This window comes from Bufo gargarizans, chromosome 2 (genome assembly GCF_014858855.1).
Source record: "Bufo gargarizans isolate SCDJY-AF-19 chromosome 2, ASM1485885v1, whole genome shotgun sequence".
NCBI lineage: Eukaryota > Metazoa > Chordata > Amphibia > Anura > Bufonidae > Bufo > Bufo gargarizans.
Window position 1 is genome coordinate 235,528,746 of NC_058081.1, and position 21,738 is coordinate 235,550,483.

General features: G+C 40.2%; 1 protein-coding gene across 2 annotated transcripts in view; it reads left to right on the forward strand.

Annotated features, from left to right (window-relative positions):
- The window catches only part of SEMA3E (semaphorin 3E), a 174,372-nt gene that overhangs the window by 106,392 nt on the left and 46,242 nt on the right, over nt 1-21,738 (forward strand). For both annotated transcript variants that reach the window (XM_044276765.1, XM_044276766.1), the window contains exon 4: nt 2,633-2,752. In XM_044276765.1, the coding sequence (XP_044132700.1) occupies nt 2,633-2,752 (120 nt within the window). The remainder of the gene's footprint in view (nt 1-2,632; nt 2,753-21,738) is intronic.

A 21,738-nucleotide genomic window follows, 5' to 3' on the forward strand; every position in this document is an offset into this window, starting at 1 on the left:
TTTGTTGCAGCTCAGGACAACCCATCAGATTCCAGTTCAGATTATGCAGGGGGTACAAAATAAAGTAAAATCTTGGTTTGCACTTTATTTTTGTTCTGGACTAGTTTTGAACACAAGCTAACCAGATTAGGCTGACAGTACACTTGAGATACCTGTCAGCCAAATGCTCATTTGGCAGCTTTCTCACCCTTCACCCCTATTCATTCAAATGATTGGCTCAGCTTGTGGTCTGAACAAGGAAAGGTGAGTAAACCACTGCCAGACATCTTTTGTGGTAACTTATCTCCTCAAAGGCAAAAGGTTTGGGCATGTTTAAAATCAACAGCCCGATGCTTACAGGTGCATCTAAATAATCTTTTTCAATTTTATATATCAATTCAAAAAGTAAAACTCAGATATTATATAGATTTATTGCTCACAGAGTGATCAATTTCAAGCATTTATTTCTTTTAAAAATAATGATAATGGCTTACAGCGAATGAAAACATAATAGATAGTATCTCAGAAAATTTGAATATTATGTAAGACCAATTAAAAAATTATTTTAGTACAGAAATATTGGCCTATTTAAAAGTGTATATAGTTTATGCACTCAATACTTGGTCGGGGCTCCTTTTTCATAACTGCATCAAAGAAGCAAGGCATGAAGGTGGTCAGCCTATGCCTTCAGCTTGTCTGCATTGTTGGATCTGGTGTCTCTCATCTTCCTCTTGACAATACCCCATAGATGCTCTATGGGGGTTAGGTCAGACGAGTGATACCGTGGCTATTAAACCAGGTAACCAGGTATTGGTACTTTGGTAGTCAAGGCAGGTGCCAAGTCCTGCTGGAGAATGAAATCAGCATCTACATAAAGCTTGTCAACAGAGGGAAACGTCAAGTGCTCAAAAATTTCCTGGTAGATGGCTGTGTTGACTTTGGACTTGATATAACACAGTGGACCAACACCAGCAGTTGGCATAGATCCCCAAACCATAACTGACTGTAGAAACTTGACATTGGACTTCAAGTGACTTGGTTTGTGTGCCTCTTCACTCTTCCTCCAGACTGGGTCATCAGTGGCTTAACTAAATTGTTGCGACAGTTGTAGTCCATGTCCTAGATATGTCTGTGTGTGGTGGCTCTTGAAGCACTGACTGCAGACACAGTCCACTGTGTGTGAAACTCCCCCAAATTATTGAATGGCCCTTTCTTGACAATCCAACCCAACTTCCCATTAATATGCTGGGATACAGCACTCTGTGAGCAGCCAACTATTTTAGCAATTACTTTTAGTGGCTTATCATCCTTGTGGAAGGGGTCAATGACTGTCACTGGACAACTGTCAAATCAGCGGTCTTGTTCATTTATATATTCATTTATGTTAAGCACTTATATAGCACTACTATATTCCGTAATGCTATCCCCAATGGGGCTCAGAATCTAAATCCCCTATCATTATGGTTTTGGAGCGTGGGAGGAAACCAGAGTACCCAGAGGAAGCCCACGCAAATACCGGGAGAACATACAAATTCCATGCAGATGTCCTTGGTCGGATTCAAACCTAGTACTAACCACTGAGCCACCGTGCTGCCCATGAATGTGTAGCCAACTGAACCAGACTGAGGGACCAATTAAAGACTTAGGAAACATTTGCAGGTGTTTTGTGTAGATTAGTTGATTAGAGTAGCGCAATTAGTCGCACATTGTTCTTCTCACCCTAGTGAAAACACTTGCACACATTTAGATGTGTACTGGGGATCAGAATAAAAGTTGATGACCAAACGACAGTCATCTAAGGTGTATGGTCACCTTAAAAGGCTATTCTAGGATTTTACTATTGATGGCGTTTGCTCAGAATAGGCCACCAATATCTGATCAGCAGGGATCTAACACCTGGGATCCCCACCGATGGGCTGTTTCAAAGTAGCTACAGTGCCATAAGTTAGTGCTTGAACTATACAACTTTGTCCAATTTGTAGTGGAAAGAGATGGTAAATGCAGTGCTGATCCCATTTACTTCATTGTGGAAATGCTGCAGTTACTAGCTCTGTCCACTACACAGTGGTTAGAGTTGTGTAGTAATGGCGCCGACTCCTTAATGTTGGATCCTTATCAGATATTAATGTCTTAGTCTGAGGATAGGCCATCAATAGTAAACTCCTGTAATAGCCTTTTAAAGTTGACTCATTTTAGCTTTAATGATCAAACACTTTGCCTCACTTCCTGATTATAAGTACTGTATGCAGACTCTGGGGGTAAATTACTGCTATTATATCAGCTATACTTATCCCACACTAAATCTTACATAATCATATAGATATGTTTACTGTATACTGTAGTCATCGCCTGAGAGCATTTATCACCTTGCCTGAAAGTTAGTCTTGTCATTTTAAGTACTTTTATTAATCATAAGGAATTTTGAGTTCAGATATAAAGAATGCACAAACACAATCATTTCAGCAGGCCATGATACAGATAATCTCCCCATTCCTCACATACGGTCAGCCTCATAATAGACTTTAAATATTTGAGTAATGTAAATTGAAAAATATACCTAATACTTATCATAAAGACCTGAAAACTGTTTAAACATTAAATACCGTAGATATGTTAGAAATGTTACTAAAAAAATATTCCAATATATTTGCAGAGAGAATGTGCAAACTTTATTCGAATTCTTCATCACTACAATCGGACTCATATTTTGGCTTGTGGAACAGGAGCATTTGATCCAGTGTGCACCTTTATAAGAGTTGGACTCAGGTCCCAGGTATGTGCTTTTGTAGGTATACCTCAGGCATTGAAATCCTTTATAATTTTGCACTGCATATTCTCGCTATGCTTCAAAGTTTTATGGATCTGTCTTTGATATGTAGCCTTGGGAACTTTTACAAGTTATCTGCTGCAATTCCTTTTTTTCAGTACTGTAGTTTGCTTCTAAAGTTACTGTGAGAAATATGGATTAATATTTACAGTCAGTTATGTCCTCACACCCCCCATTTGCTGACAGATAGCAGAGGTAGGGAACTCCACAGGAGGGCCCTGCTTCAAAGCCCCAGCCCTGATTGTAATTTGATGCACCTCTTGGCATGTTCAGTGTACAGGCAAAATGGGTTTCCACCCCCCCCCCCCCAGCCATCTGAGTGTCAGTTGGCAAGAGCAGAGGCCCCAGGGGGTCCAGGCTTCAAGGAGAAGGTCACAACTCCGTGCACCAGTTTGGAGCCAACTGAATCTTGCAGGAAAACCCCCAGCATGGGGTATCTGCCCTTCCCCGGGATCAATGAGACTTCCCAGACATGTTGGCACCTACCTTTCATAAGGAATTATGAATCGCCTGGCCATCGCAGGCGCAAACCAGATACATATTTGTGTCCCGGTGGCCACGAGGTACGTTCCCATGGTCTTTGTTTACTGGGACACGGTCGGAGTAGGGAGATATGCATATCGCCCCATAGAAACCACATAACGGTACCAGGTTTGGGCTTTACTTGTAGCCGGAACCCAGGCAGGTCCATTAGTCCCAGAACCATCTCCCTGTGACCCTCTGGTCTGGAGCTATGAACCCTAAAGGGTTTTGTGGGTCATTTGCTGCCAGCCCAGAAGAGGGGGAGTGGACCCCTCCCTGAGGCAGGGAGGGGAGGGGCCGGCTGCAGGTTAAAAGTCTGGTGCCAGCAAGTAGTCGGGTATTTCTCTGAAGAGGGGTCACATCCTACACATGTGCTTAGAGGGTCCCAGGAAATAGCTGAGCACATGGCCCTTCATGCGGACTCCAGCAAAGAACATCTCAAAGGAACTTTTATCATACTAGGTAACTGACTTTTACCCTGCTTAACCCTGTTGTAACCATATAACCTGTAATCTGTAACCTCAAAATGTATATATTCTTAGTGTATATTGTGTTAAATCTAGTGTGCCCATACGGCTATTAAATCTATAATTTAATATTGTGCTATCTTGTATCTCGATCATGAATCCCCACGTCCGTGTTTTGGCCTAGTTATAAGCTACCACGGGTTGGTTTCTGACCCTATATAATCCCGTTAGCGGACCGGGCTTATATCAAACGAGATTGGTGGCAGTTACCCGGGCTGAGGGCGTGCTGTTTTCACTGCGGCAGTGAAAAGGCTCCCTCAGCTTGTTGCTTCTCTGTGCCCGCGTGGACAGGAGGTGTGTGTGTAAACTATACCAGCCTGACCTTACGTGCTCCTCCAGAGGGCGTAACTTCACTTTTTTGGAAACCCTGTGATCATACCAGGTCTCGTGAGCTCGACGTAGTTGACGTCGAGCGGGCACAAGGTGTGGTATTCATCACAGTTACATCTAAAATAACTGGTGAACCCTAGAAAGTTTTAAAGTCACTCATCAAAGCTGCATATTATTTTAACCTTTTTTTAATAGACCTTGCATTTAGTACCAATGAAACACTAACATTTTAACCAGAATAAGTCCCCCCTCACCTTCCCCAGGGATGATAATATTCCATTGCCTTATACCATTGAATCTTGCCCTCGAGAAAACTTTCATAATGTAGTTAGGACAAATGCAGCACTAAATAATATCATATGATTCAATTGATATATGCTATATAAAACCCCAATTCCCCAAAAGTTGAGACACTATTTCAAATGTAAATAAAAACAAAATGCAATGATTTGAAAACATCATAGACAATTATTCTATTCACAATAGAACATAGAAAATAAATTGATGTTGAAAGCGAGACATTAAATTTCATGAAGTTCATTTTTCAGAATAAATAACACAATGTTGCTTTCTTCAGAGCTGTGTGAGGGCTTAATTTTGCTTGTCATTCTATTTTTTTATCATTATGGAGTACAAGGGTTAAAAAAGGGTTTTTAGACTTGATTAGTTTATCTCTATTGCAGACTTTTGTTAAAAGATGGAATGCTGCAGAATGGTAGACATGGCCCTGTACTAACTTTTTTTTTGAGATGTGTTGTTATCGTCAAGTTCTAAAAGAGCTACTTTCTTTTTTTAATGGTAAAATGTCTCACTTTTAACATCTGATATGTGTTAGGCCTAGTTCACACGAACGTATGACTTTTATAGTTTTTTGCGGTCCGTTTTTCACGGATCCGTTGTTCCGTTTTTGAGTTCCGTTGTGTTTCTGTTTCCTTTCCGTTTTTCTGTTCTGTTTTTCCGTATGCCATGTACAGTATACAGTAATTACGTTGTAATTACAAAATTGGGCTGGGCATAACATTTTAAATAGATGGTTCAGAAAAAACTGAGCTGATACGGAAGACATACGGATGCATTTCCGTATGTGTTCAGTTTTTTTTGCGGACCCATTGACTTGAATGGAGCCACGGAACGTGATTTGCGGCCAAATATAGGACATGTTCTATCTTTCAACAGAACGGAAAAACGGAAATACGGAAACGGAATGCATACGGAGTACATTCAGTTTCTTTTGCGGAACCATTGAAATGAATGGTTCCGCATACGGACCGTATACGGAACACAAAAAAACGGCCCGTACACTCGCAAAAAAACATTCGTGTGAACTAGGCCTCATATGATCTATTGTGAATAAAATATGGGTATATGAGATTTGGAAATCATTGCATATTAGTTTCATTTACATTTATTAACATTTTACACAGAGTCCCACATTTTTGGGGAATTACGGTTGTATTATGCATATCTTTATAGAGTGCAGTTTCTGTTCGTCTAGTCTATTTGTAGGCTTTGCAATCATAGCATATGCCAGTGGTTAATCGTGGCAAAACAGAATGAATGAAATTTCCTTGCTAGTAGGACAAAATCCAAAGCAACACAATTTATACTGATCTACATAAAAAAATAAAAATAAAGAATATGCATAGAAAGGCCCAGATGTAGGGAGCAGCCTGCATTTTGAGTAGAGGACCGCGCTGCTTCACTCTCCGTCAAGGGGTATCCTCTCACAATAGGATTCTTCCGCACTTTCCAAATTCAGTGACATACGAATCTTCACAACCGCTTTTACCCTTCTGGTAGATGGTATAACCTTTAAAGGGATGTGCGCAATAGTGAAGTACCACCACAAAAGGTTAAAGATGTACAATTTATTATACTCACAAGAGAAATAGTATAAAAAGCCTTAAAACATTGCTGGATAGCTTTATGTTCATACCCGACCCAGGTTTCTCTTGACGCTTTCTCTGGGGCAAACAAACTACTGAATTCTGGGCTGTCTAATAAATCCGCCCTTTCTCTCAACAGGTTAAAATCATTAGACAATCACTTAAAAAATTGCATTAAAAAATCTCGTCAAATAATCACATATGCGCAGTACAAACTCAGATCAAGTTGAGAATCTCCACACACTTTCACATTAATGATTCGCTGTGAGAATCTAGCCATCTCATACCGGAACTTTCTTATGCAAGCGAACCAACTGTTCAGAATCCTTCCAAACATCACACATATACTCTTTGTTCAGTCATAAAATATGGGACTTGGTCACATGATAGCTCCCCACCAATTAGAGGTCTTCCAATGGCAGCTAACCACAACACAGGGGAGGTGGAATTATCAACCCCATGTTTTGCAACCTTCTGTAAGTACTATACCAGGCATGGCTTGAGGTCGAATTCTACATTTAAACCACCTGGCTGCAGGGTGGCCAGCTTGTAGATCTATTCGACCACACGTTTATTAATTCTGGTGATCTGATCACCACCCCGCCAATATGGGGTGGCAGGATATTTAGGGCTCATGCACACGACCATATGTATTTTGTGGTCCTCAAAAAACACAGATGACGTCCATGTGTATTTTGCGGAACAGAACGTCTGGCCCCTAATAGAACAGTACTATCCTTGTCCATGATGTGGACAATAATAGGACATGTTCTATTTTTTTGCGGACTGGGACATATGGAAACAATATGCACATGGAGTAACTTCCATTATTAATTTTTTTGCAGACCCATTGAGATGAAAGGTTTTGCATACAGTCCGGAATGGATACAGAAGGAAAATACTTTTGTGTGCATAAGCCCTTCTCCTTTCCACAGATTTCAAATGTAATACTCTATTGTAAAATGTAACAACATCTGTTGACAGGCTGCAATTAAAATCATAACCATATATGGCATAAACATCTCCCAAAAGACTAACACAAAATTTTTAAAGCTGGTCATCTTGCACAATTCATCTTGAGATATACAGGGTGGTCCATAAAAAAGTAGCCCGTCTCAAATATCTCCAAATGAAACTGCCTAATGGGAGTCTTAGTTGTCCACAGCAACCAATCAGAGCTCAGATTCCATTTTTTCAGAGCCCTTTAGGAACAGAAATCTGAGCTCTGGTTGGTTGCTATGCAGTTTGAATTGGACATATTGAGGGTGGGCTACTTTTTCGTGGCCAGCCTGTATAAAGTTGAAAGGTAATGAAGGACACATTTGTAACTCCTTGTTAAAATGCCTCTGTAAGTATAGAGACCCCTTGCAGCCTACTACTCTAAATATACTGAATTTGCAGCTGCCCATATATCCCCATGATTTATGCTACCATCTAATCTTATTGCAATTTTAAGGCCCCTTTCACATGAGCGAGTATTCCGCGTGGTTGCAATGCGTGATGTGATTGCATTGAAATGAATGGGTTCGTGTACATATGCGTTGGTTTTCACGCATCATTTGTGTGTTGCGTGAAAATTGCAACATGTTCTATATTCTGCGATTTTCACACAACGCTGACCTCATAGAAGTGAATGGAGCTGCGTGAAAATTGCATCGTATCCCCAAGCAAGTGCGGATTCGATGCGTTTTTCACGGATGGTTGCAAAGAGATTTTTTTTATCACTAGCGTGCAAAACGCATTAAATTGCATTGCACCCGTGCGATAAAAACTTAACAATGGAACGCGATCGCAAACAAAACTGAATGGACTTTCTTGCGAAATCGCGCCGTTTTCACTGAATGCATCCGCAATGCATCCGGACCCATCCTGGACACGCTCGTCTGCAAAGGGGCCTAAAGGATTCAGTACAATTATCCCCAGGATTTACTACAAGATCTAAAGAGTCTTCTATAGCCATAGTCAGGGCACCAGGTCTCTGAGATAAAATCAATTTAGAGACCATAAAACTTTCACACCCCTTATCTGTAAGGCCACTTTCACACTGATGTTTTGGCTTTCCTGGGCTCTCACAAGTGGTCTAAAATGGATCCCCTAATGCATTCTGAATGGATAAGGATCTTCTCAGAACGCATCAGTTGCCTCCGATCAGTCTCCATTCCGCTCTGGAGGCGGACACTAAAACGCTGCTTGCAGCGTTTTGCTGTCCGCTTGACGAAACTTAGCCAAAGGGATCCGTACTGGCACACAAGGTAAGCCAATGGGGACGGATCGTTTTTTTCTGACACAATTTGGCAAAATAAAAAACAGATCCGTCTCCCATTGACTTTCAATGGAGTTCATGATGGATCCGTCTTGGCTATGTTATAGATAATACAAACAAATTTATGATGGATCCGCCCAAAACTTGAGTGCGAAAGTAGCCTAAAATAATTAAGGACTTATTCTCAAGATCTTTGTATATTGTATATACTGTATTTTTTGCCCTTTAAGACGCACCTGCCCATAAGATGCACCTAGATGTGCTTTTGGTGTGTTTTGAAGTAATGGTTGTCTGTGGATTACACTATTATGCGGGGATCTGGAGATCTGGGGATGACGCACTCTTATGGGGATCTATGGATGACGTACTGTTATAGGGGATCTGTGGATGACACTGTTATGGGGATCTGTGGATGACACTGTTATGGGGATCTATGGATGGCACTGTTATGGGAGGGGATCTGTGTATGGCACTGTTATGGGGGATCTGTGGAAGGCACTGTTATAGGGGATCTGTGAATGGCACTGTTATGGGGCAACTATGTATGGCACTGTTATGGGGCATCTGTGGATGGAACTGTTATGGGGGCATCTGTGGATGACACTGTTTTTGGGGGAATCTGTGGATGACACATACCGTATATAGCATCTTATGCTATATATGTGTCATCCACAGATATCCCCCATAACAGTATCCCTGTGTATGGTAAATAGTGACCCCAATACAGGGGGTGGAGGCTGGCAACTGGTGTTGAAATCTCCACGGGGCCCGATGCAGTCACTGTACTCTATTACACCGGGCCCCGCACACACCAGTATTCATATGTACACTGTAGGCAATCAATATGTAAACTGCAGGCAATCCATATGTAAACTTCAAGGTAGCACGATTCACACAGTACTCACTATGAAACTCCTGTACTAGCAGGTACTGAAGACTGGCCGGTCACTCACTTCCTCACGCGCCTGCTCCGCCTGCTTCATTAATAAAGTAGGAGGAGCATGCGCGTGAGTAAGTGAGTGACAGGCCAGCTTGCCTGCTAGTACGGGGGTTTCATACTGAGTACTATATGGATTGCGCTACCTTGCAGTTTATATATGGATTGCCTACAGTTTACATATCGATTGCCTACAGTTTACATATGAATACTGGTGTGTGCGGGGCCCGGTGTACTAGAGTACAGTGACTGCACCGGGCCCTGCCGCAAGTTGCCGGCCTCCAGCCCCTCCTTCCTCCCCACTGATACATCGCATTTTTATCGAGAATATCGCCACTTCGAGAATTCGCAAATATTTAGAATATAGTGCTATGTGTTCATTATATCGAATATTCAGCATTTTTTTTTTTCCCATCTAAATACATGATTCCTCTCTGCTTCTTGCTTGTGGGCCAATGAAAAGGAAGCAATCTCAAGTTCACAACAATACTTAGTGCACCAATCAGTAATCTGTAGTCAGACCTGCTAAAATGTGAAGTTGCACGTAGTGCGAAAAAATATTCTAATCACTGCCGATTAGCGCAATCGCGAATATATTGGAGCACTCTATCTGCATATAAAGCTATTGTAATGTTCTGCTGTGCCAACCATTTTCTCCAGTCTCAGGAAACTTCTAGCAGCTTGAAAAATGTAGCCAAGTGACCCACGCCTGTATTTCGCGTTACAAATTTGCATTACGCGATTTTTACATTGGCGATTTTTCACATTCAATAAAATAATCTTGAATTCTCAAAATTTGCGAACATATGACAAATATTCTATAAAATATTTGTGAAATATTGCAAATTCAAATATAGCCACTGCCGCTCATCACTAAGAATAATCAATCAATGTAATAATAATATAATTTTTTTGCTGCTATTTGGTGGTTTCATATATTTCACATAGCACATAATCCCACTGTCTATAAGATTTTTATCAATTATGTGCAGCTACACATCAGCAAGGTTTTAATAGCAGCTTTCTTAAAGTATACAAGTGTTTTCCTTGATGTAGTAGTCTAGTTACAGAGGACCTGTCACCTCTCCTGACATGTTTGTTTAAGTAGCTACTTGCATCCCCCATTTAATTACAATTATGGCGCATCTATTCTCATGACTCTGTGTAGTTCCTTTCCTTAGTTATTTCTACTTAGACGTTTATTAATGAATTGCCGAATGGATGATAATAGTTGGGGTTGTTTCCCTGAACATCTGACATAATCTATCAGTGCTGCCAGTGTCAGATTGTGCAGGAACACCCCCACCTGGTAACACACAGTTACAGATTCATTAATAAACCCCTAGCAGAAATAACTGAGTGAAGGAACAAAATTTTAAAAGATGTTCAAGAATAATTACTGCATGGGGAATGCAGGTGTGATCAAATTTATAATAACTTGCCCTGTCAATCAAAGTGAAGAGGTCACACCAGTTGCAGAGAGAGCCTCTAGGCGTAATGGCAATGCCCCTATTGCTCCTAGAGGCTAATTTGCATATATTAAAATAGTTTTCAGCAATGCGAGCACATATTAACATGAGACCAACATAGATGCCTTCAGATGACAAGCGTACATTTAACAGGTCAGCCAGTCTCATAGGTACAAATCTGAGGACAGATGCCCTTTAAAAACCTACCTAAGTAATTAAGAGACTAACAGATAAGATATTTTACTGCCTCTTCAAGATTCAATCCGTGTCTGAATCAGCTATTCAATTCGATTTGGGTCCAAATTATTTTGTCCTGAATTTTAAGTGCTCCAATTTCTCTCTTCTCCAAATTTGGTAATAAAAATTAATATTTAACTATCAATATATTTTTTTATTTTGAGGCTTAAATACACTCATTGACAAAAAATGCACCTAGTTAGAAATTTTAGATTGCTGAAAAACTTGGAATAAAATTACACACATGGACAAAATTGTTGATACCCTTCCATTAAAGAAAGAAAAATCCACAATGGTCACTGAAATAACTTGAAACTGATAAAAGTAATAATAAATAGAAATTTACTGAAAATCAACTAATGGAGATCAGACATTGCTTTTCAACAGAATAATGTAAAGAACAAACTAATGAAAGTGGCCTGGATAAAAATTACTTTTTGAGGCAATGCAATCGAAATTTCTGCAACTCTCAATGAGACCTATGCACCTGTCACAAGTTTTTTGTCCCACTTCTTGTGAGCACATTGTTCCAGCCGTCTGAGGTTTAAAAGATGTCTTTTCCAAACTGAATGTTTCAGCTCCTTCCATGAAGGTTAAATAAGATTTACATCAGGGCTTTGCTCTTAGCAATTTTTGGATGTTTTTAGATGTGTGTTTTGGGTCATTATCCTGTTGGGGGATCCATGACCTGCCACTAAGACCAAGCTTTCTGACACAGGGCAGCACATTTCACTCCAGAATGCCTTGATAGTCTTGATACTTCATTGTACTCTGCACATATTTAAGGCACCTTGTGCCAGATGCAGCAAAACAACTCCAAAATATGATCGAGCATGCTTTATGTTTCACAATAGGTACCATGTAATGTTCCTTGCATGCTTCATTTTTGCGGATTTGAACATAGGGCTGATGTGACTTGCCAAAAAGCTCCAGTTTTGTCTCATCTGTCTTATTCCTCCAGAAGCTTTGTGGCTTGTCAATATGCATTTTGGCATATTCCAGCCTTGCTTTGAAATGAATTGCATTCAACAGTGGTTTCCTCCTCAGTCATCTTCCATTAAGTACATTTTGGCTAAGACAGTGATGGAAGGTGCAATCTGACACTGATATACCTTAACCTTGGGGCTTACCACTAATCCCTTTAGAAGTTGTTCTGGGCTCTTCAGTTACCATTCATATTTTCCATCTCTTAAATTTGTCATCAATTTTCCTCTTGAGCCATGTCCAGGGAGGTTGGCTATAGTCCCATATACCTTATACTTCTGAATAATATGTGCAACTGTAGTAGCAGAAACATCAAGCTGTATGGAGATAATCTTTTAGCCTTTACCTTTAACATGTTTGTCTATTTTCTATAATTGTCTTTCTTATCTCTAACTCTCTCTTTAGCTTTCTTTGGATATATGTCATATTCTAGGTTCTTCAAAGTAGCCACCTTTTGCTTTGATTACTGCTTTGCACACTCTTGGCATTCTCTTGATGAGCTTCAAGAGGTAGTCACCTGAAATGGTTTTCACTTCACAGGTGTGCCCTGTCAGGTTTAATAAGTGGGATTTCTTGCCTTATAAATGGGGTTGGAACCATCAGTTGCGTTGTGGAGAAGTCAGGTGGATACACAGCTGATAGTCCTACTGAATAGACTGTTAGAATTTGTATTATGGCAAGAAAAAAGCAGCTAAGTAAAGAAAAACGAGTGGCCATCATTACTTTAAGAAATGAAGGTCAGTCAGTCCGAAAAATTGGGAAAACTTTGAAAGTGTCCCCAAGTGCAGTCACAAAAACCATCAAGCGCTACAAAGAAACTGGCTCACATGCGGACCGCCCCAGGAAAGGAAGACCAAGAGTCACCTCTGCTGCGCAGGATAAGTTCATCCGAGTCACCAGCCTCAGAAATCGCAGGTTAACAGCAGCTTAGATTAGAGACCAGGTCAATGCCACACAGAGTTCTAGCAGCAGACATATCTCTAGAACAACTGTTAAGAGGAGACTGTGTGAATCAGGCTTTCATGGTAGAATACCTGCTAGGAAACCACTGCTAAGAACAGGCAACAAGCAGAAGAGACTTGTTTGGGCTAAAGAACACAAGGAATGGACATTAGACCAGTGGAAAACTGTGCTTTGGTCTGATGAGTCCAAATTTGAGATCTTTGGTTCCAACTACCGTGTCTTTGTGCGACTTACCTCTAACCTGGACTGAATGGCTGGTGGTGTGCCCTTAGCCATGAACGAGGGTAGACCTATAATGGGGCAAAAAGTAAGCCAGGTAGCCTAGAAAGGAGTTTATTAGAAACGCAGCAAGTCATAAAACCAAACTACAAAAAGCCTCAGAAATAGCCAGGTCCATAAATATTGGGACATTGACACAATTCTAACATTTTTGTCTCTATATACAACCACAATAGATATAAAATGAAACAAAGAAGATGTGCTTTAACTGCAGACTGTCAGCTTTAATTTTAGGGTATTTAGATCCAATCAGGTGAACGGTGTAGGAATTACAACAGTTTGCATATGTGCCTCCCACTTGTTAAGGAACCAAAAGTAATGGGACAGAATAATAATCATAAATCAAACTTTAACTTTTTAATACTTGGTTGCAAATCCTTTGCAGTCAATTACAGCCTGAAGTCTGGAACGCATAGACATGACCAGACGCTGGGTTTCATCCCTGGTGGTTCTCTGCCAGGCCTCTACTGCAACTGTCCTCAGTTTCTGCTTGTTCTTGGGGCATTTTCCCTTGAGTTTTATCTTTAGCAAGTGAAATGCATGCTCAATTGGATTCATGTCAGGAGATTGACTTGGCCATTGCATAGCATTCCACTTCTTTCTCTTAGAAAACTTTGCTTTTGCAGTATCCTTCGGGTCATTGTCCATCTGCACTGTGAAGCGCCATCTAATGAGTTCTGAAGCATTTGGCTGAATATGAGCAGATAATATTGCCCGAAACACTTCAGAATTCATCCTGCTGCTTTTGTCAGCCGTCACATCATCAATAAATACAAGAGAACCAGTTCCATTGGCAGCCATACATGCCAATGCCATGACACTACCACCACCATGCTTCACTGATGAGGTTCCATGCTTAGGATCATGAGCAGTTCCTTTCCTTCTCCATACTCTTCTCTTCCCATCACTCTGCTACAAGTTTATCTTGGTCTCATCTGTCCATAGGATGTTGTTCCAGAACTGTAAAGGCTTTTTTAGATGTCATTTGACAAACTCTAATCTGGCCTTCCTGTTTTTGAGGCTCACCAATGGTTTACATCTTGTGGTGAACCCTCTGTATTCGCTCTGGTGAAGTCTTTGTTTGATTGTTGACTTTGACACACATACACCTACTTCCTAGAGAGTGTTCTTGACCTAGCCAACTGTTGAGAGGGGTGTTTTCTTCACCAGGGAAATAATTATTTGGTCATCCACCACAGTTGTTTTTTGTGGTCTTCCGGGTCTTTTGCTGTTGCTGAGCTCACCGGTGCGTTCCTTCTTTTTAAGAATGTTCAAACTGTTGTTTTGGCCACGCCTAATGTTTTTGCTATCTCTTTGATGTTTTTTTTTTTCAGCCTAATGATGGCTTGCTTCACTGATAGTGACAGCTCTTTGGATCTCATCTTGAGAGTTGACAGCAACAGATTCCAAATAGCACACTTGAAATAAACTCTAGACCTTTTTATCTGCTCATTGTAATTGGGATAATGAGGGAATAACACACACCTGGCCATGGAACAGCTGAGAAGCCAATTGTCCCATTACTTTTGGTTCCTTAACAAGTAGGAGGCACATATGCAAACTGTTGTAATTCCTACACCGTTCACCTGATTTGTATGTAAATACCCTCAAATTAAAGCTGACAGTCTGCAGTTAAAGGACATCTTCTTTGTTTCATTTTTAAATCCATTGTGGTGGTGTATAGAGCCAAAAATGTTAAAATTGTGTTGATGTCCCAATATTTATGGACCTGACTGTATCTCCACGTGAGGGTTTGGGATGTACCGACTGTAACATGAAGAGTGCTAGCGACCCATTTTTTTAATGATGTGAGCTGGAACATTGTGCTTTGAAGCTGCGGATGCAGCCCCAATGCGGAAGGAATGCCCCCAAATGGTTTTCAGGTCATACCCTAAACCGGCCGCTAGTAAGTGGATGTGCGAAATGAACTGGGATAAAATGATGGACCTAACCTTGAACGGGAGCAAAGGGCTGTCTTGGGCCGAGTCGCCCAAAGCCACCAGTAACTTCTGGAAAACCTGAACCGGGCACCATTCATTGAAAGTCTAGGAGTACCTGATTTCTACCGGTGGGCCGACTTGGGACGCTTTGAAAGAAGTGAGGTACAGGATGAATTGGTTGTTGCACCAGACTAGTTGACCGCTGGATAATCCCTTGACTCTGGCAGAGGTGCTGGTGAACTCCCCTGGCCTTAAGAAACCGTAAAAGCTGAGATACATGGCCGCTTTGATAACTCTACAAGAAAGGAGCCCAAAGGATTGCCATCTTGGGAGGTGGATAACTTCCTAAAGAGCTCTCCTGATACTGGCTGTCTGTAAGTGCCCGTCCCCCCGCTGCTTTTTTGTATGCCACTGAGGGTAGCTTTTATCACTGGTGACAAGAAAACCGACCTACAGTCTGGATCTTCCAACGTGAGGAAATGCTGTACCCCAGCCAGGTATAATTTTATGGAGTTGTAGGAAAGTTTGAGTTCCAAGTGGCAGTACGCCAAGAAAGCCATGATGTATGCGGTCTTGCCGATATCATGTCTTGGGTGAAGGAGTGTGAATCTGTTGAACACATTCCAGCCGGTTTTATAATTTCTAGACGTGTTGATATACAAAGACTTTTGCACCAGATTTTTTGCTGGATCAATGTAAGATTTTAATCCATGACCAATGTTTGGAAAGCTGGAGGGGATAAACCCACTCGTTCCGCCTCTGGCAGGAAATCATCTGGATAATAAATGACCAGCGGGCAATCACAGCAGTTGACTAAAATCCAATGAAGGGCCTGCGCAAATTTATCGAACAGCCAGGGACTGCTCTTGGACCCGAAGGTCAAACGGCTTGCAAAATAGTACAGATTTTGCCATTTAATGCCATAAAACCTCCAGAGCTGCGGGTGGATATGAGACTTCTGCTATATAGGAATACTTACTACTAGTCTCATATTTTATTTTTATTTTTAAACAACTGGTCATTGAGCTCTATAGTGTAGTGGATACGATTCTTGGCTGTAATGTAGAAGGTTGTGAGTTTGAATCCCACCAGAAACTTCTCAGAAATAGAGGCTAAATTAGATTTAAATACACTGGGTATCCCCAAGCACTGACTCCGTATATTGATATAGCTCTATATGGAGTCAGAGCGGGGACTCCTAAGCCAAACTAGAGTCATGATACCCTTCCTTCTTCAGAGCAGGGGGTGCCTGGTTTAATGTTTGGGTTCTCCCATTGACTTCCATTGTGCTTGGGTGCGTTGTAGAGCACCCGAGCATCAGAAAGTGTTCTACATGAGCACTTTGGTGCTTGACCAACACTATTGTTCACCAACCAGATACAGGTGGCACATTTATTACACACTCTTGTTGCTGCTCTGTTTATTTCCAGGCACTAAGCAGAAAAAAAATTGGTGTCATGGCTCCCTTTAGGTGTCCTGCCTTTGCCTGCCAGCCAGCCAGCCACCACTGACTTCATTTGTATGTGTCATGTCATGAATAAGAAACCATTGAATACAACAGTCTATCACCCCTAGAAGTGATACAAGTGAAACCTTACAGCTCAGCAATATGTGCAGGACATCCTGTGGTCATATATGTTGCCTCTCTTGGCAGGGCTTCCAGCTGGCATTTTTCAGAAAAATAATGCTCGCAAAAGCAGCAACGGTTTCCCAGGGATGTTTATGCCAGATTTCATCACCTCATTTGCCTCTCTAGTCACCAAATTTATCAACAATCAAGCATTTATGGGACCAGATAGTAAGCAACCTTCTACAAACTGCAACCTATGAGAGTCCAGGACCTACAGGCTGCAACATCTGGGCAAATATGCCACAGAATACCATATCTAACCTGTATCTTTCCATGCACAACCATATCTCATCTTGTATCCAGGCTAGAGGTGGCCCAACAGGATACTAGAACCTCCTTTCATTGTAAACTTATCCTTTTGCTCTAGTATTGTAATTGCTTACATATATTATCATCACATTCATACAAATAAAGTTTCAAACAATTCCAACAGCTCTTTCTTGGTGCACTATCATTTATTTTTGTCAATGAGTGTACTTCCACCACCTTCTGTGTAACAAGCCAAGCACTTCAGTTAGCACCACACGATCAAGATAAGGAATATGTATCACCTGGAAGTAAACAACGAAGGTGTTAATAATAAATCCTAATAAATGACTGAAAGCAGGGTCCTGACTGAGACCATAAGGAACTGACACACTTTATTTCTGCAAATATATGCTATTGATTTTGCAGCCATAATACCCTTTACTATTTTGGGGTTATTTTGAAGATTATGCACAGAAGGTCAATTTAGCCATGTGTCACAGACATTTATTATAAACTATGCACTTGCAATAGCAAATCATTCTTATGTGCTCTGGGTACAAGTATATCTATTCAGCAATGTCACCAAAGGACACAAAATATAAGCAGATCTAGCTGTTTACTGTAAGCTGAAAGGGAAGACTGCTAAAGTAAGTTAGAATAGTTCCAAAAAATACTATAAATTAAAGAAAACCAAAAGCGGAAACACCATAACCATGTCCAATACATTATAATTCTATTTAACCAAGAAACCACAAACATGCAGTGACCTATATTAAATCCAACTTCTTTAAAATTTAAAATATCATTATTTTAGCTGTCATACAGTTTTTCTAAGGGAAAAGCAGGGCGTTACTTCAGCATATCTTAAAAATGACATCATTAAGCATATTTTTTTTTTTATCTTTGCTGCTCTTGGACTGAATAGCAGCTGCCTAGCCAGGAAAACAGGAATGCTGGATGTTATTTTAATTGGAGCCAAAGCCCTTGCTCAGCGTCAGCATTCAGATGAGCTAGTTGGCATACCTAATGTGTTTATGTCCTTTTAAAATTGACAAATAATAAACAGTTTTCAGAAGATCTCTTAAATCTGGAAATATGAATGGTATGACGAAAATTGATTTGACCGAAGCAAAGGAGTAAGGAAGGCAATTGAAAACAATGTTACACCATGAAATCTACCTTTTATTTTGTTAAACCATGAAACCTATATTTAACATGTATATCATGTTACTTTTAGAAAAGAGAACGCTAGATATTGGAAAGATATTGGATAGAGAACGCTAGAAGTCAATAGCTTGTCGCACCTTATAACTCAATACAAAACCAACTCAATACCTTATAGAAATCGCATGACAGATGAAAGAGAGTAATATTACACTGTGGTAATTAATTGAGAAAATTTTTTGAAAAACACTGTTCCTTTCTATCAGGAATAGTGCCATTCTTGTCCATGAGCTGCAAGCATTCCACAGTAAGATCATAAGAACTTTGAAACAAAAAAAATGCTAGCATGATGGAAGTTATTATCTGCCCGTTATGTCAATATCGTTGTGGATATAAAATAAAATAATGTCGCACTAGGATGAGGGGGGGATCCACCAGAGGTGCTCCCACTAACAGACAACACCCAGTCTGAAAAAGTGGAATAAATATAAAAGTAGAAGTGGGGCACTCTCTTAAGTAATGGGATCTTTATTACAGTAATATATAGATAAAATGCAGTAGAATTAATACAACAATTGAAATGCAATAGAATTAATATAGCAGCAATTAAAACAGAATATCAGTCCTACAATAATGTTAAAATTTATATTAAATAACCAACATACAGATAGATCCCAGAATAAATAAATAAATAATTCCATTATTTTCCACTCTAGTAATAGTTCAAATAAATATTCATTCATATGACGATTTCATTGATATTAATAATTTGTTTAAGTGCCAGCAGGCAAGAGTTTCCAGATGTAACCAGTCTCTTATGAACTTCAGTCTATGACTGAGTAGAAAGTTCTCCTGTTAGGAATGATGAGCTCCACCTCAATGCATCTGCAACATTGTATGCATATAGTAACCAAAGTTCAGAGCAATGTAGCTATTCAATAGTTGCGGTAAGTGTTGAAAGAGCTACTAGTGCATACAGCAGCGTCCCGCTGTAATAATCAGAAAGCGATCGCTATGGGGACAGTGTAATCTTACCCGGCGGTCTTTTGGCTGGACGATAAGCCCTCGACTCGGCACACTTAGCTTCTAAGATCCCGGTCTCAAGGGCTGCCGCTTTGGATTTGAATTATGGCGCCACTTGGGTTTGTTTAGTCCACGTGTTTTTGGCGTCTCTGATGTCGCAGTTGGTAGGTTAGATAAATCCTTTTTGTAAGGCAATGTCCAGGTCACCGGAGTTACACAGTCCTTTAAGGGGGGATTCGTTCCAGACGCGTTTCGGGGATTTATGATATTGACCCCTTCCTCAGTGGTTAAAAGACCTGCATTTTATCTATATATTACTGTAATAAAGATCCCTTTACTTAAGAGAGTGCCCCACTTCTACTTTTATATCGTTGTGGATATGCCAACACTTTCTGAGTGAAGACTGCCAGAATCTTCATACCTGGAGTCACAGCGTTGCTTCAGCATTGTAACATCTTCTCAGTGGTCCTCCCAGCCACTAGCTCTGCAGAAACTACATGAAAGATCCATTCACTTGAATGAAAAGTAGTGAAAAGGGTGGGGTGGTAAATCGTCAGTACTGCCCCTTCATTCTCTGGATTAATGGAGTTTCCCAGAAGATACCCACTGATCAGAAAGTGATGACATATGTTAGTGAAATGCCATCAGTTAGTTTTTATAGCTACTTACTGTAAATTCCACTTGAAATAATAATTCTGAATTTGTGTTGTACTATTCCTCTATTATTCCAACTTAGTTTATGAATGAATCACCAGTAGTCTTCCATAAAGGTCCAACTGGGTGTTACCAGTTGGGGAGTGTCCTTGAACAGGCTGGCACTACACAATCAGCGCTGTCAATTTTAGATTGTGCAGGAACACAACTCTAACTGATAAAACTTAGTTGGACCTATATTGCAGACTGATAGCAATTAATTCCAAAACTTCTAGTAGAAATAATTGTTATACTAGTGGTCGATGCCCGCCACTGCCCCGATCTCCCTAGTGGGCAGGGACATCACACTACTCATCTAGTCCCTTCTATTGTTCTCCAGTCCCTCTCCTTTGTTTACAACACCTCTGGCTGCTGGTACTGAGGATTGTCCCAGCAGGCTGTGGCCTGCTTGTGCTCTGTGTAGGTCTCTTGACCTCTTCCAAAAAGGTGCATATTCTTGCTCTCAGTTTCTTAAAGGACCAGTGCGCATCTAAATGTGTCCCCTACGAATGGCTGACTTTCCCTGGGTATTTCAAGTGCTCTCCCCTGTAGGAAAGTGCCTGAGCTTTAGGTTTCTAGTGTACCAAACTCTTGCCTAATAACTGAATCTGACTCCATTCCACCTGCCCTGACCTTTTACTGTTCCTCATTCACTAAAATATTAGGAAATTGAAATTTACTTTGAAAAAAGATGCTGAAGGATGAAGCAGTATATTTATGTCATTATTATTATTTTTTTTATGTTTTAAAAATGTTAAAATCTAAATGATCGTACATTTTGCATCTGAACATGATGCTGCCCTTATTATAATTTAGATAAAAATTAAAAACAGACACTTGACTGGCTGTTTTTAATTCATATCAATTTCAACATTGCTGGCTCCTAGGGTAAAACAATGTCAAAATTGCTGAAATCCCTAAGGTTATAACCTTATCGAATAGATATTTTCATATAATTGTAATCCTTCTTCAGTTTAAATTGTCCACATGTGGAAACGAGCAGATACAACACTTGAAATATATTGAGTCAACCTGCTTTCAAACTGTTTCCAGCAGTCGCACATTGTTCTATGGATAATGTCATGTCTTTGAAATCATGAATGCTCAATATTCATTTTGCAGCTAGTGTAAATTGGTCTGTAATTTGAAGTAATTCCTTGAAAAGTCTTATGTAATGGCTTCGTTAAAATTTACATTGCTATGAAGTTTCAGATTTTTTGGGGAATTTATAGTTTTTAGATGTTGCAAAATAGTCATATAGTTATCCATCCTTCATGTCCAATCATACTGTATTTGTATCCCAAAAATGTAATACTTTTTTAATCACATCGAGAACCTTCTTCCCTTTGTGGGTGGTCAGCAGCTGGCCACATGAGATAATCAAGCAACTACATCTCCCAGTATGCACTACAATTTGCTCTTGTTAAATCCTTCCTCCTCCACATAGCCTCAACGATATAGACTGTATGTAATGACAAATCTCCTTTCCACTGTCTAGAAATAGATATACAGTACAGACCAAAAGTTTGGACACACCTTCTCATTCAAAGAGTTTTCTTAATTTTCATGACTATGAAAATTGTAGATTCACACTGAAGGCATCAAAACTATGAATTAACACATGTGGAATTATATACATAACAAAAAAGTGTGAAACAACAGAAAATATGTCATATTCTAGGTTCTTCAAAGTAGCCACCTTTTGCTTTGATTACTGCTTTGCACACTCTTGGCATTCTCTTGATGAGCTTCAAGAGGTAGTCACCTGAAATGGTTTTCACTTCACAAGTGTGCCCTGTCAGGTTTAATAAGTGGGATTTCTTGCTTTAAAAATGG